The sequence below is a fragment of the Fundulus heteroclitus genome, chromosome 12, assembly GCF_011125445.2.
Source record: "Fundulus heteroclitus isolate FHET01 chromosome 12, MU-UCD_Fhet_4.1, whole genome shotgun sequence".
Taxonomy (NCBI): Eukaryota; Metazoa; Chordata; class Actinopteri; order Cyprinodontiformes; family Fundulidae; genus Fundulus; species Fundulus heteroclitus.
The window spans coordinates 18,499,075-18,514,824 of NC_046372.1; the positions used below are offsets into that span (position 1 = coordinate 18,499,075).

A 15,750-nucleotide genomic window follows, 5' to 3' on the forward strand; every position below is an offset into this window, starting at 1 on the left:
GATCAGCTTTGTCTCGTGACACGGTGGTCCATCATCCTGGAAAAGACAAGGGCTTTCAACAAGTTGTGTCAGCACTGTTGACAGATGCTAACACTGTTTAGATTCACCTCTTTCATAGCATGATACAGAATTCATATACAACACACTGATATAATATGGTGGCACTCACTTTTTCAGCGTAATTATAAAAGTTATTCCTGTTTTTTATGCATCTGGTTAGTTCTTAACATACTGAAAATGATTGTTTATATAAGAACAGCACAACCAGCCAATAAAGTATTAAAGATACAATCAACCAAAGCCTTGATACCATCACTGGAGACTAAACAGTATTAATCAATACGACATACACAAAGTGACAGAAGAAGACAACAATAGGAAATATATATATATTTGTACTATATTTGAGTCTAGATTGCATTTCCCTTTCTTTTCCATCAATGTTATGTCTACAATTGCTTCTGTAAGAATCCACGGTGGTCTCATGGACAAAGGTATAATTGAACTTATCTCTAAATTATGTATTTGGAAATCCTCTATTGCTTTTTCTGACTACCCAACCAAAACTTCTAGTTTGTCAACTGAGAATTTGAATCCCCATTGATTTGCCCATTTTTCTACACCTGTAATCTCGGTTTGTACTTTCTTTACAGTGTTTTATATATTTTACCCCGTTTCCATCTTCGTGTAACTTTAACGTAAACTCGCGCTAATGTAAACAATGGCCACAGGACGTGCGCCAACACGTCATTTCCGGTCAATCGTTCGCTACAGCGCCCTCTAGCTTCCTACGTTACTGATTTGAGACTGAATTATTTTCCAGAAGAAATCATTACATTAATAAAATCACCTGTCCTAAAGGTTATTGGTTTTTACATAGCAAATCGTTCTTTAAAATGTTATTTCTTCAAATAATGTTTTGTCTAACTCAGGATTCGCATTGTGAAAGAATGGGTTGAACACATGCACCAAATGCTCTAAATCACTTAAACTTATTTAACCTTATTCCATATTCTTTAAGAAGAACTCTGGTTCTCTAACTTGGATCTACAGTGAACTCAAGATTCACTGAATCATTCTGATGATGGTTTTCAATATTTTTTTTAATTTGTACTTTGTTTCTTGTGTGTGTATATAGTTCCTTAGCTTATTTTTTATCAGAATTTTGCTTAGTAGCTTTAGTTAAGTTTCATTAGCCCAGTAGAGAGGATTTCTTGATTGAAATATAGTGTTAATTCAGTTACACAGCATTGTTACTACGTTCTGGTAGTAGAAGTCTAGGGGCTGGTCTGTGGAAAATAATTTCTCATTAGGACAATAAGGTCTAAAGTCTATGAAAAATAACTTTGCTTTAAACTTCTCCACAACTTTCTCATTGACACGTCTGCTGTCTCTGAGGCCTTCACAGAACAGCTGGATTTATACGGAGATAAAATTACAAACGTGTTAACTGTGGTCTGATGACACTTGTAATTCAGTTTGAGAACCCTGAGTTGCTGGGATCAGTAGGTGGCTCTTTTGGCCCTACACAATGGCTCCTAATAACTTTGACTAAAATGATTAAGAACCTGAGAAGTTCCATCTATCCATCGTCTTCCGCTTATCCGGGGTCGGGTCGCGGGGGTAGCAGCTTCAGTAGGGAGGCCCAGACGTCCCTCTCCCCAGCCACTTGGGCCAGCTCCTCAGGAGGAATCCCAAGGCGTTCCCAGGCCAGCAGAGAGACATAGTCCCTCCAGCGTGTCCTGGGTCTTCCCCTGGGCCTCCTCCCGGTGGGACGTTCCTGGAACATCTCACCAGGGAGGCGTCCAGGAGGCATCCTGACCAGATGCCCGAGCCACCTCAACTGGCTCCTCTCGACGTGGAGGAGCAGCGGCTCTACTCCGAGTCCTCCCCGGATGACTGAGCTCCTCACCCTATCTCTAAGGGAGAGCCCAGACACACTACGGAGAAAACTCATTTCAGCCGCTTGTATCCGGGATCTCGTTCTTTCATGACCCAAAGCTTATGACCATAGATGAGGATAGGAACGTAGATCGACCGGTAAATCGAGAGCTTTGCCTTTTGGCTCAGGTCTCTCTTTACCACAACGGACCGGTACAGGTACTGATACGTTTTTTTTTTTTTAATATACAGATATACTGTAAGTCCAAATGCAGGTTTTTCAGTTTTTGATGGAATAATTGGATTGCATTTTCACAACAGAACAACACCAAAAATATTTTTCTTGCCATAACAGATTATTAGAAGATAGATTTTTTACCTCATTCACCACAAATATCAACATCCCAAATAAAGAAGCATCCATCTTCTTTATGCAAAAGCTTTATGTTTTTCTTTATTTTCAAACTTAAAGTGGAAATAAAATGAGCGATCTTTACAAATGACAACTGTCCTATTGTAGAATAAAAATCATAAATGATCTCTTTTTCTCAACAGATCATGTCACAGTTGAAGCTCTAAGTCAGTTTTATTTAGCTTGACTGAGGGGGAAATGTTTTTTTGGATCGTAATGGTTCCAGACCCCTGACCTAATATGTCTTGTTCTCATTTGATTTCTCATCAGGTGAAACACTGAAACTTATTTTCTACAATGTATTAGTTATTTTATATTTATATCAGATATATGATCTTTCTCACACCCCTGTTCTCCGGCGTATTCTCTTTCTCTCACCCCCGATCCTGATGTAAGGGTTCACCTCACTTGCCTGGAGGCTTGATACCCCTCAGGGTTGCCGGTACCTGAACCTGAGAGTACAGGATGTGTGAGAGGTGAGTGAGAGTGCGTGCAGTGTCCCTTTTTTCTTATTGTGGGTAAGAGTGCATGCATGTAGGGGTACTGTAGTGGGAATGTGGGCACCTGGTTTGCTGTATGTCTTTATGTCAGGTTGGGTTTTGGACAGCTCCCTCTCCAGGGAAATCTCAGACCCCCACTAAGTGTGGAGCCCATCCCCCCCGTCCGGCTCCACTCCGTTGGCTGGCGCCTTGACCCGCTGGTGCGTTGGTTGTCCTCGGTGTCCGGGGGTGGGTGCTCAGGTGGGTGCTGACTCACTCCTGGCGGCTGCTTCGCAGGATAAACCTTACATACACAAGAGCACTCTCACAAACACCTACAGGTGCTTGGCTTCATGTGCTTACAGATTGACTTCTACACAGAAAAACCCTATTATTAGCTTTAGCTGTCAATTTATACATATTCTTCAGTGATGGTTCTGGCATTAGTTGTTCGTACATGTTATTGGTTGGTTTAGCTGTTTGCTTACTTTTTTCACTTCTACCTTCCCGTATTTGTGTCCATTGAACGTTAAATAGTCCCAGAATAATATCTAATAAAGCTTCTTGTGTATATAAATCAAGAGGAGCACTCTGACAAAAGCAGCAATGCTCCACTTGTGAAAGTGAGATCTGTTAGGCTCTGTTTGGCATTAGGATATCAATTGTTGATGCTACACTGCCAGACAGGACACGTGTAAAAAAAAAAAAAAAAAAAAGGATATATGACCTTTATAGTGTGTCTGGTCGTGTCTGGGTGTGCGGAAGAGTGTGCAGATTCTTTCTATCCATCCCCTCTGAGAACATGTTCACACCTGTGTGTGTGTGTGTGTGTGTGTGTGTGTGTTCTTGTATTTGCAGCTGAGTGAGAACCTTTTTTGCTCTTTTTACTAGTAAAACGAGGAATTTGATGTAAAGTGAGGACCAAACAAAGGTCCTCATGTTTTTCTGGGCTATGGGTTAGGTTTGGGATTAAGGGTCAATTAGGCTTAGGTTAGGACTAGGGTCAAGGTTAGGCCTTAGAAAGGCTTGAAGATGAATGGAAGTCGATTGAAGTCAAGGCATGGTCCTCACTGTGTACATGTAACAAGGAGTGTGTCAACATCATATTCCCCATCACATCAGGGAACAGTTTATCAACATTTGGGTTGAAATGGCATCAAATGCTCCAATGCCCCTAACTCCTGCAAACATTCCTGCAAGCCTAATATGTGCAGATTTCAAGCGACTACAGACCTCCTCTCTCATTTCTTCTCTTACCTGCCTAATTTTCTACCACCCCCTGCTTACGGCTACAACTCTACACTAAAACTGAATCAAAGCACTATTGAAATACTTCTAGTCTGGTCTGCACTTGAAAGTAGACTCCCCCCCCCCCCCCAGCCAGATCTGAGGGGGCAGTCCGAGCAGGAAAAGGCCCCAGCCCCTGAAGAGGTAATACTTCAAAGTCTGTTGCGTTCATTTAGGAGCTGTTTGAAAGTCAGGGAACGCCAATAAAACAGACATCTGATGCTTTTGTTTATCCACCGTACAGTTGATACTGGAGGTTTAATTGTTTTAGCAAAACTTTGATCACATAAAATGCATTCTTTTGGTGCCTGTTTGGCTGTTAACACAAAAGCACTTTTATCATCCGCAAGACAAAGCCTGCGTTTAGTGCACTTACTGCATTTACTGATTCTCACCCATATCTTTTATGATGCATAAGTTCATGTTATACTATTTTTTTTGACCCATAAACCACTCCGTTGCTCAGCCAAACAGACATTTGAGAACTTTCTACTAAGCTAGAAATCAGACTAAAAATTTTCCAGTAATGGGCCATTTTCACATTTATTGGTCGCACAATACATTTTTCATAAACCCCGTGTGAATGTACCTGAATATAGCACAGTGAGTAAAATATGTAAATCAACTACCTGATATGAATATCAGCAGGTACATTTTAACATAAGCTTTAAATTACCTTTTTAATTGACTTTCATCGTAAACAACGGTGCCCCCCAGGGGTGTGTTCTCTCCCTTCTCCTCTTCTCTCTGCACACTAGTGATTGCCCATCTGCGGACCCGTCTGTGAAACTCCTTAATTTTGCATTTCCTGATATCAAGGACTAACCACTAGGCCACCACTCCCCACCGTGGGGAGTCCCTGAGCAAGACACTTGCTCCCAAGGCGCCGCACAATGGCAGTCCACTGCTCCCCAAGGGGATGGGTTAAATGTAGAGAACACATTTCATTTCTGCGTAGAAATAGGAGGTAGATCAGATGATCCACTGGTGAACTTGACTTTGTAAAGTGCCTTGAGATGACATGTTTCATGAATTGGCGCAATATAAATAAAATTTAATTGAATTTAATTGAATTGGTGCGCCCAGAACAACCTTGGGTTAAACCCGCTAAAGACAGCGGAGATGATGGTGGACTTCAGGAGAACAGTTTCTATCCAGTCAGTGACACTGATGAACACCTTCAGTCAGGAGAGCCAGCTGCTCTGCTGTGGGGGGGAAAACTGGCCCTGTCCTTACCTTTCCCCCCTGAATATTGCTTTTCTCTTATAAATTGTAGTTTGCTGTTCCGTTATCTGTACTTGTCTGCCTGTTTTCTTATAAGACGCGAGCGATTGAATCTAAAATCAGATTTCTTGTTTGTACCCACAAACTTGGCAAATAAGGTAGATTCTGGTCCTGATTCTGACATTAATAATAGAATCAGTAGGTGCTGATACACTAGGTTTGGGTGTAAAGAACAACCTTAGTTTAACATTGTAACAGTCTCACATTCAGCCAGAAGTCATATTGCTAATAGTTTAGGTAGTTTTGCGATTTGATGCATTTATGGCTCATCCATTAACGATTCAAAATAACATCAATGACTGATACATCTCACACGTATTCAAATAGAATAAAACGGAACAAAAAATATTCAATCTAAGAAGAGGACAAAAAGAAAATTAAGTAAATATAGTAAACTCACTGTTATTAATATTGATCAACTGTAAAAATTGTATCAACAAAATCTAAAAACAAATAATCAAATAAATAAGATTACAATTTAGTAAGTTAACAAAAGTATAATAAATACGACTACATGCCAAAGGCAAGAAAATGTAAGAAAAATATTGACTTATTTAATTTCTAGGTACCTTGTGAATAAGATCAAATTTGACACACAGATTTATTAAAAAAGTTCGTTATTCAAATTATACAACAGAATAATTAGAGAAACAACTGAACCTTGATACACAGCTACATTAAGCACTGGATGCAGCAGATCTTTGTTTGTGTCCAAGTCCCCCTTTTTATTCATTATTGTTACTTTAACTATCCTTATGAAAGTTAATTTGCTGTGGTGGACACTTTATACTCTTTAAACTGAACAGTTGTTGCCATGAAATAACTCCTCATCATCCCTTCCTTGATGCTGTTTTTTTTTTCCTCTGCCCTCTTATCGTGTAATTTTCACTCCACAGATCACTCCAGGATAGTTTCGTGCTGCAGGTGGTCCAGTGATGTCATTTTAACAATGCAAACGTCCTGAGCTGGCTAGAGTCAATGGTTGTCCTCATCTAGTGTCATCGTGAGGAAAGCATCTCCCATAATCGGGTTCTGGGGTTGAGGGCTGCTGCTGGTGGCCCCTAATTGCTTTATGTAATAATGTACTGTGGGAGCTATGAATGTTGGAACACCTCTCCATCACATCATCTCTTTTCTTCATTAAAGCACAAATGTCAGCACCGTGCAAACAACAAAGGGATGGTTTAGAGGCTGGATGATGTGTTCAAAGCTGCTTTGAAGGACATGTTCAAATGCTCTTGCTGGATTTATTATTAGAAACTTGTGAGCTTGTGTTTACTTTACACAAGTCCAATATTTATTACAAATAAAAAAGTGTGGCGCACATTTTCACTCAGACTCTTTTATTACTAAATAAAATGTATTGCAACAGATCGCAGTGCATCTTGAATGCAGACGAGTCCTGTTGGTGTGTTACATTAATACTTAACTGGAACACCCGCTAAAGTCAGAATTACAAGTCAGAAAATCAGAGCCACAGGAACATACCCGACTTCCTCAAACCTGGAATCAGAGATGTTTAACACATCTCTCTGCACCTTAGACAGCTCTGGTGAAAGTCACTAATGATATTCTCATGGCTTCATATGATGGATTTGTCTCTGCACTTGTCCTGTTAGATCTAAGTGCTGCATTTGATTCCAGGTTGTTCATGTAAATAGTAAATCTTCAAACTCCAGGGTCACTTGTGCCACACATAATATGGATGGCATTAAATTGCCCTACAGTAATAAAATAAAAAACTTGGTGTTCTTTTTTACTAGAAAATGTAATTTAAATCCCATTTCCTTTTTTAATCTCTGGGATATTGCCAAAATTAGAAATATAATTTCCAGGAGTGACGCTAATAAACTAGGTTATGTATTTGTTACTTGTAATTCTTTACCATTAGAAAGTCTACAAAAGGTAGTTCAAAGCCTTCAGCTGATCCTAAATGCTGCAGTTGCTGAGTTCAGATAAAAATCTTAAAGAATGATCACAGTTCTCTTATTTTATCTCCCCTTCATTGGCTTCCTGTTAGATCAAGAATAAAATTTAAAGAAATATAATTCTCCTAACGTATAAAGCCCTTAATAATCAAGCTCCATCGTATATCAGAGCTCTGATTAACCCGTATGTTCCTAACAGAGCACTTCGCTCTCAGACTGCAGGTCTGCTGGTGGTTCCTAGAGTCTCTAAAAGTAGAATGGGAGGCAGATCCTTTAGCTATCAGGCTCCTGTCCTGTGGAACCAACTCCCAGTTTTGGTCCGTGAGGCAGACACCCCGTCTACTTTTAAGACTAATCTTAAAACTTTCCTTTTTGATAAAGCTTATAGTTTAGTAGCTTATATTATCAGGAGCAGTCTCTGTTGTTATGCTGTTATACACTTAGACTGCTGGAGGACATATTGACCATGTTACCTCACATTATCCTACTACTCTTCGATTTTGCATTATTTGCTGTTATTTCAGCTTTTAACTTTATGTTCTCTCTGTTTTTTTTCTGTCCATAGCTGCTACATATAGCCTGGTGTTCTGTTTAGCTGTGACAGAGTCCTGAGGAGCTACGTTATTAAGAGTTACATTACTAAACAATATGCACGTCAGTGTGTTAGCATGTCCTCCATATATGTGGCTGTACAAAAGCCGCAAAATTGTTTAATTATTGAGGAAAGCCATGAAAAGCATAGTTTGTGGTTTGCAACAAACTGTACAGGGGTCACAGAAAGGATGTGGTCTGGTCAGAGGAGACCAAAAATCTAAATATTTGCTATACACGCAAAACACTATGTAAACTAATATCATGAATACAGCATCCCCATAGAGAAACGTGGTGTTGTCAGCATCAAGTTGTGGGGATCCTTTTCTTCACCAGGGGCAGGAAAGCTTGCTGAAATTACTCTAAATAGAACCTGTTAGAAACAGCGAAAGACTTGTGATTAAGGAAGAGGGTCAAATTAAAAAAGGACATTACAAAATATACAGCCAGACCAACAGTAACATGATATAGATGAATGTACTGTATATTCATGTGTTGGAATGGCCTTCAGATGGTCACTCCCCTATTCCACTTTCAGCTACTCAATTCTAGGCAGCTAAAATATAAAATATGCGTTTGTGAAAACATACAAATGGAAAATTGTAGGCAGGAAAGCTCGTAGTTAGATTTCATTTTGCTGTATTAAGAAACATGAGGATTTATCTGTTGTAAGAGGATCCATCCTGGTCTATCCTAAATGGAGGAAACTCATTTTCTCAGGATTAATAGTAGATTTGTTGCCTGCTTTTTTATTAATTACCTTCAACACAAATAGTCAGCAAATATCCACCCCCTGGTCTTGTTTAGATATCAAACAGCATACCAGCGTATCAGGAGTCAGGGTGTTATATGTTATCAAGCACAAACGTACAGATTCCCACTTTTTCGGAGGAAACTACACTTACGCTTTGTTCTCAGCCAGAAACCGTACTTCATCATCAGGGTTCTGTCAGCCTAAAGCAGCAGACAGCTGACTCCTCTCAGGCTAGCCTGAGTTTAGACACTGATGTGGAGAGACCGTGGGTGTCACGAGAATACTCACAGCTGCTGTTGATTTAACACTGGACAATTTGTTTGTATGGACACGAAAGTGAAGTATATTTTTTTTAATTCTTAAAAAAGGCCTCAACAACCAAATAATCCAAACGCTCACCAAACGTGTCCATTTTGAATAACTTTGAAAGCAAATATTTAAGTAAAGTTGTGCTTAGAAACCTACTGCAGATGTGCAGCAACCAGCAGAGGGCGAGCTTGCTATAAAACAACATGTCCCTGTGATGGGCGTAATTGGATCAGTAACTTGTTGACTCACTGTAGTGTGTGGGTCATCAATAAGCTGATAATGTAAATCTAATTCAGTAGTAGTAATTCAATGAACCTTTGAGTGTCGCTCTCAGAATCCCATTGGTTATGCATTTATTCCTTCTGTGGCCATAGCCTGCGTACATGTATATGTGTGGGGGGTGTTTGTGATAGAAGAGTGTCACAAAGCGGCTCTGTGACATGTGGTGTGGATCAGGATTCATAAAACCAAGTGTCGTCTGATGCAATCTCTAAATTATTCTGAAGGCGTTGAAGAACTTCTTGAATTTTGGCTTTGAACTGCTTTTCTTCTTTTTTTTCTTTCATTCTTCTCTTCAGCCCAAACACATGTTGACCAGCTATCTTCCAGAGGCGGCAGCATTCCTGACCTAAAAAGTCCCAACAGTTGGTTTTCATAAACGCGTTGCCACACAGCTGACAGCAATATGAAAACTTGTTTTCGTGTTTTTTTTTTCCTTTTTCTTTTTGAACATTATTCATTGCAAATAACTTAGTTCTTTTAAAGTATTCTTCTAGTTCACCACCTCCATGAATTATTATACTTTAATAATACAAAAACACCTGTTGGATATTAAATGAAAAAAAAAGATCTAAAAAGGACACTTTCACAGTCCAAAAGCTTTCTGTGGACTTTTAAGGTACACTATGCTTATTTTCAGACACATAATGAAGTCTCACAGTTACCATAAATTAAAAATAAATAAAAAAAAACAGGCGGGAACTGTTCATAGTAGACGCCACTAAATGGATTCTATATCTTTAGTAAATGGTAAATGACTTATACTTGTATAGTACTTCATCAAGTCCAATGACCCCAAAGCGCTTTACACTACAGTCAGTCATTTACCCATTCACACCCTGACGGCGGTGAGCTACGTTAGCAGCCACAGCTGCTCTGGGGCAGACTGACAGAGGCGAGGGTGCCATACATCAGCGCCACCGGACTCTCTGACCACCATCAGGAGGACATGCGGGTGAAGTGTCTGGCACCAGGACACAACGACTGAAACAACCTCCCTAACTGTTATGGCACCATTGCCAGAGTAGCTAATAGTAGCTAATAATAGACGCTGATTACGCAGAAATAAGAAAATCTATTAATAATTATTTAAAGTGACCAGACCACTGGTGGTTTCGTCATGGAGGTCTTTTCAGGTGGAGGATTTTTCATTCTTTTCATCACCGTAGGTTGAGGGAGGCTTTCCAGAGCCCACCGGGCCTGAGCGTCATCAGTTCGAGCTGCTGGCCGGTTCTGCCGAGGCAGTGGAGGGCAGAATGGGGGCGGTTTCTGAGTGGTAAAGTGATGGCAGCAGCACTATTGTTAACATAGGCTGATGTTCAAAGCGGTAACAAACGCTAAACACTATCAATCAATGATTTCAATCCTCGTGATTTCAACTCCTGAGTCCGCCTCGCCACGTGAGCTTTTATACCCGAACTGGTGCTATGATGATGAAAGCATGCACTGTTTGAACCAATAGGAAAAATTTAACTGCAATAGCTGCCAGTTTCTCCCTAAGAGGGCAGCACTAAAATGGTTTCCAGACAAATATTGCAGAACTGAACAAGTTCACATGAAAATGTAAACAAATTGCACTGAATCATTGAAAGCAGCACCCTTAGGCTCAGTTCATACAGTTCATCTGCAAAACAAGTTGATTTGGGGGTGAGTTACACTTTAGGATGCTTGAGAGATATAGGATGTTGTACAAATATATGTATATGGATGATTGCCGCATCAACCCTCCAGACCACTCAGATCTTCTGGTTCTGGTCTACGCTGCATACCCAGAACCAGAACCAGAACCAAACATGGAGAAGCAGCATTCAGCTTCTATGCACCATAAATCTTGAACTAATGTCCAAAAAACTGCAAAGCAGCCAAAACAGAGTTCCTTTAAATCAAGACTGAAAGCTCACCTGTTTAGAGTTGCTTTTGGCCCACAATAACATATTTAATGTGTATCCATGTTTTCACTTGATACAATTTAATGTGTGTTACTGGTCTCATAACCAGCGACTGTTTTGATGTGCTTATGATGCTTTTATGTTTTCATGATGCAAAGCACTTTGAACCGCCTTGCTGCTGAAATGTGCTATACAAATAAACTTGACTTGACGACTTGAGTAGTCAAGTCTTTTCATTTCCTATTTTTTAGAAAATAAAGTAATTTAATTCCACACAACAAAACTTAACCTTAATTTTCCTCATTTAACAAATGACATCTGTTATTTTTTTTTATATTATTTTGGTAACTGTCATGTCGCAGGGTTAGGTTCTGCTCATGCTTTTAAATTTTCACCGATGGTTTCACCCCCCCCCCCCGAGCGGCCTCAGCAAAAAGTTTCATTCTATGGTAAATAAATCAATATTTTCCTTCATAGTCCCACAGAGGGGAATGCCACTGGTTTTAACCCATCCCTTAGGGAGCAGTGTGGCAGATTGCTCCCTTGTCTTGCTCATGGCCACAGAGTGACAGACAGGGTTTTAAACCGGCAACTTTTGTAACCTCTCCAAGACGCAAACACCCAGCTCCCTAACCACCAGGCCACCACTCCCGCCCAGCTCATGACGGTGAGCTGGCAGGCCCTGTTGCACCGAAGCATCCCCAAACCATGCCACTTCCAGCTCCATGCTTCCCAGCTGCTATGAGGTCCTGAAATGCCGTATTTGGTGCAGGTCCTCTGCTCCGGTGCTTTTGGACTTATCTCTCCAAAGAACAATATTCCAGATGTTCTGGTCTTTGTCTATGAAAGGCTCTCTGGCAAACATTGGTCTTGGTGTTTTTCTTAGACAGAAATGGTTTTCTCCTTGCATGCCTCTCATGCAAGCTGAACTTTCACATAGCAAGAGCATGCTGTAAGTCCTATGATGACGTTTTTATAGTTTTCAAAGAGGACTTGTCCAAGTTCACCTTGAAAACAGATGCTTCCAGACTGACCTTGCTTGGACAGCCAGACTTGGGCATGTTGACTGTTGATTTGAAGACAGATTTCTGAACATACCAATGGTTGATTTCAAATCTTTTTGAGACCCCCTTAACCCTTTACCCGACTCATCAGCTGCCACAGTGTTCCTTCTGAAGGCCCCAGGCTGTTCGCTCAATCTTACCTTGGTGTTTACTCTCACTTCAACAGTCAGGACCCGCCCTAGAAAACTTGCTTGTCAAATAAACCCCAATAAAATAGGTTTTAAAAAACACTTTTATTTGTAACTCATTTGCAATTACCCTTTTACAGAAACATTAAAAATATACTTTCTTTATTTACATCTTCAAAGATTTGGAGGAAATCGTCCTGACTTTGTACCATGGGATATTTTTCCCGCCACAAGAACATACACCTAATAATGCTAAAAGGATTCACAATGTGTGGTATAACTTTAACTTGCTCTTAGTTTTCCTCCCTATTAAGTCTCTTAATTAATGATAGTAATTTGATACATATTTTTTTCAAGTAGCCTAATGTGTTTCTTTATTTGTTAAGCAAACATGTATGTGATTGAAGAAGAAGAAAAAAATTAGCCCGGGTAAATCATGAAACGTCCTGAAGAGGGTAGTGTTTGTTTTAAGGTGGCGCGGTGGCAAAAAAAAAAAAAAAACTGCGGGAGAGAAAGAGAGAGAGAGAGAGCAGCGACTTCAAAGCCGGAGGACCGAGACGTGGGGTCGAACACGCGGGATCTTCTTCGCGTTCAACGTGGGGAAACTCAATTAACCCGAAAGTTATCGCGCAACGCCAAGTTCCTTTACGCAAATGAAGCCCTCCTCTCAGGGGCGAGCCGAGCGGCCGCGGTGCCTCCTTAACTGAGCGCTGGCACTTCAGAGTGGGGAGCGCAAATGAGAGGGTCAGAAAGACTGGTGGGTGGGGATAAAGCCCTTTTGGGAGAGAGAGAGAGAGAGAGCGAGGGGGGAGAAACTAAAAGAAAAAAAAAGGAAAAAAATCACGTGTTTGGAGATCAAAGGAGATCCGCTTTGTAGAGGAGGAGGAGGAGGGTGAGAAAGAAAGAGGGAGGGAGGGAGAAAGCGAGGCAGCGTTTGAGGCAATGTAATTGACAAGGCTCGCAGTGGTGAAATAAACACGCTTCGGCGCAGGGGCTCGGCTTTTATTGCACAATCCCCGACTCCTTCTTTTGAGGCATCGCCCGCAGCGCGCGACTACACCTGATCCCAATTACCTTCGCCCGATCAATTAATCCGTGTGAAATTATGTCCCGATCGGCGCTGATCCAGCCGGCAAGATGATGATTTTCCCAAGGAGAGGCTCGGATCGGGTGCCCGACTCGGTGGTCCCGGTGATCTGGCTGCTGGCCGCTTCTCTGGGCGCCGCTCTCGCCAAGGATACAGCCTTTGTGGAAGTGGTGCTGTTCGAGTCCAGTCCCAATGGGGATTATACTACCTACACGACTGGCTTGCAGGGACGGTTCTCCAAAGCTGGAGCCACTATCAGCGCGGAGGGGGAGATCGTCCAAGTACGTGTTGAAGTCTTTATTTATTTTTATTTTTATTTATTATAAGGGCGATCCGCGGTCCCGGGTAACATCGGGAACCGGGCCGTGATTTCACCAAGCTGGCCCTGTGTGAAACTTTTTTCCGCGGAGGCTGTGGGGGAGCTGACAAGATACGGCGTGTGTGCGTATGTGTGTGTATGTGCGTGTTTGTGTGAGTGTGTGAGAGAGAGAGAGAGAGAGAGAGAGGATGGCACTAGCCTGCAAGCATATGCGGTCACAAGATGGCTCCTATCTTGTGGAATTCATTCACAGGGAAACATGCTCTTGCAAGTTATTTGCGCTCTATAACCGGAGCAGACCTGTGCGCAATTTTCACTCCCCTGCGCTCAAATAGACACGGATGTTTTTGGTAACAAGTCGCAGAGCGCGTTTTAAAAGTTAGTAAACTTTCACCAAGCAGGTTTTAGTGTGTGTGTGCGTGCGTGCGCGTGCGTGCGCGTGTGTGGACGCGTTTCGCAATAGCAGCAACACCACGCGTCTATTTATGCGCATATTTGACTTTTTCTTGGATCACGTTCTAATAAGAGTTTCCGCGTAATTTCTTGTTTTGCACAAAAATGCCCTTGCAATTAACTAAGAAGTTCTACGCCTTGTGTTTCATTTACACATAACCAAATGTAAGTAAGCCTCTACGCCACCGCCACACTGCTTTGAACGATTATTACACTAAGTAGAAGAAGAAGAAGAAGAAGAAAAAAAAAAACTTTTCCTGCTCAAGATTTTATTTCCTGGACCCCCAAACGCGTCAAGTGCAGTTGGCCGGAGCTGCCTGTGTTCGAACCAGGAGAGCCTGAGGGGGAAAATGTGGAGCTTTTCCTCGCTGCAAGGTGTTTGTTTGAAGTTTTATGGGCTAATTCTTTCCTAATCTGCTTGGCCGCAGACTATAGGGCAGCACAGAGCTCTCCTCTTGTGTAGTGCCAGGGCTTTAAACGACGTTTTTTTTTCCCCCCCTGACCTTTAACTTGCTAAAATCCTGGGATGCACAGCAATTTCGACCTCCTTTTCCCTCGGCCTCGTCTGATCTGAAGCCCCCTCCTGGATAACGCATCTATTTGTGGTTATCCAGGAGGGCATCCTGCATCGAAATAAACGGATGTGCACTTGAAACTCTGCAGACACCAGCTCCCTTTGAGTTTATCCACTTTTGTTGTTGTTTGGGTCAGTTTTCAGCAGAGGCAACCTAGCTCTGACTGATTGGTTGCATGCATGCTGCAGAATTAGCAGTTAAACATGCACAATGCATCAAGCTGGACTTTGGGTCATCGGCTGAGGGGATGCTGGTCATTGGATTGCTGCAAAGTGTCCACCGTGACGCCACAAATGCAGTGATTTTGTTTCTTTTGCAGACCTGATTTGTCCAACTGTGCACTGACAGTGAGGAAAGCAGCATCTCCTCATGCTCGTCTGCAGCGTTGTACCCTGCCGCTGTAGCTTATAGCATCCTCCTAATGCACGCCTGCTTTTCACTCTTTTCCCCCCAGAGAGAGTCGTTGACGTTAGAAGAAAGACGATACGTGGCGATCAAACGTGGGGATGCTCGAAAACGAGTCCCGTCTGCACGCTGTGCATGGTCACTCGGGCGCCACTGCGTGACCACACAGCCATGCCGGACCTCGGCTTTACATCAGGACCCGCGTCTATTTAGGTTCTTCTTTCTTTACAAACATAGCTGCTGACCACTTGGAGACGGCCTCTGTTTTGTCGGGCTGTAATGAGCGGCGGCCCGTCTGAACGCAGAGCACCGTCTTAAGTTTCTCCCTGTGTCTATTCTGCCAAGGATTCTTTTTTTTTTTTGTGCGGGGTGAGTCGGAACTGGCAATAAATGACAATCTGGAGGACGTAATTTTAAAACGGTATCGGGTTCTGTAGCGAACGGCATTCCTGTGAAGTCTCAGGAAATTCCTGCGGTGTTTCTTCAAACTGGAATTAGGTTGAACCAAATATTTGAGCAGCGCTCGGTTATCAGGTGGGACCCCCTTGCAACCATAACATTGGGTTTGTGGGGCACTTCGGCCCTCCTCTACGGCTGTTTGATCAGAACCCTGAGGGGCTTTATGC

The 15,750-nt window shown here is 42.0% G+C and overlaps 1 protein-coding gene across 1 annotated transcript in view; it reads left to right on the top strand.

Moving 5' to 3' along the window:
- The first annotated feature begins 13,162 nt into the window (after nucleotides 1–13,162).
- The window catches only part of znrf3 (zinc and ring finger 3), an 86,161-nt gene continuing 83,573 nt past the window's right edge, over nucleotides 13,163–15,750 (top strand). Inside the window, exon 1 of the mRNA XM_036144123.1 lies at nucleotides 13,163–13,653. Within this exon, the coding sequence (XP_036000016.1) occupies nucleotides 13,423–13,653 (231 nt within the window). The 5' untranslated portion in view covers nucleotides 13,163–13,422. The remainder of the gene's footprint in view (nucleotides 13,654–15,750) is intronic.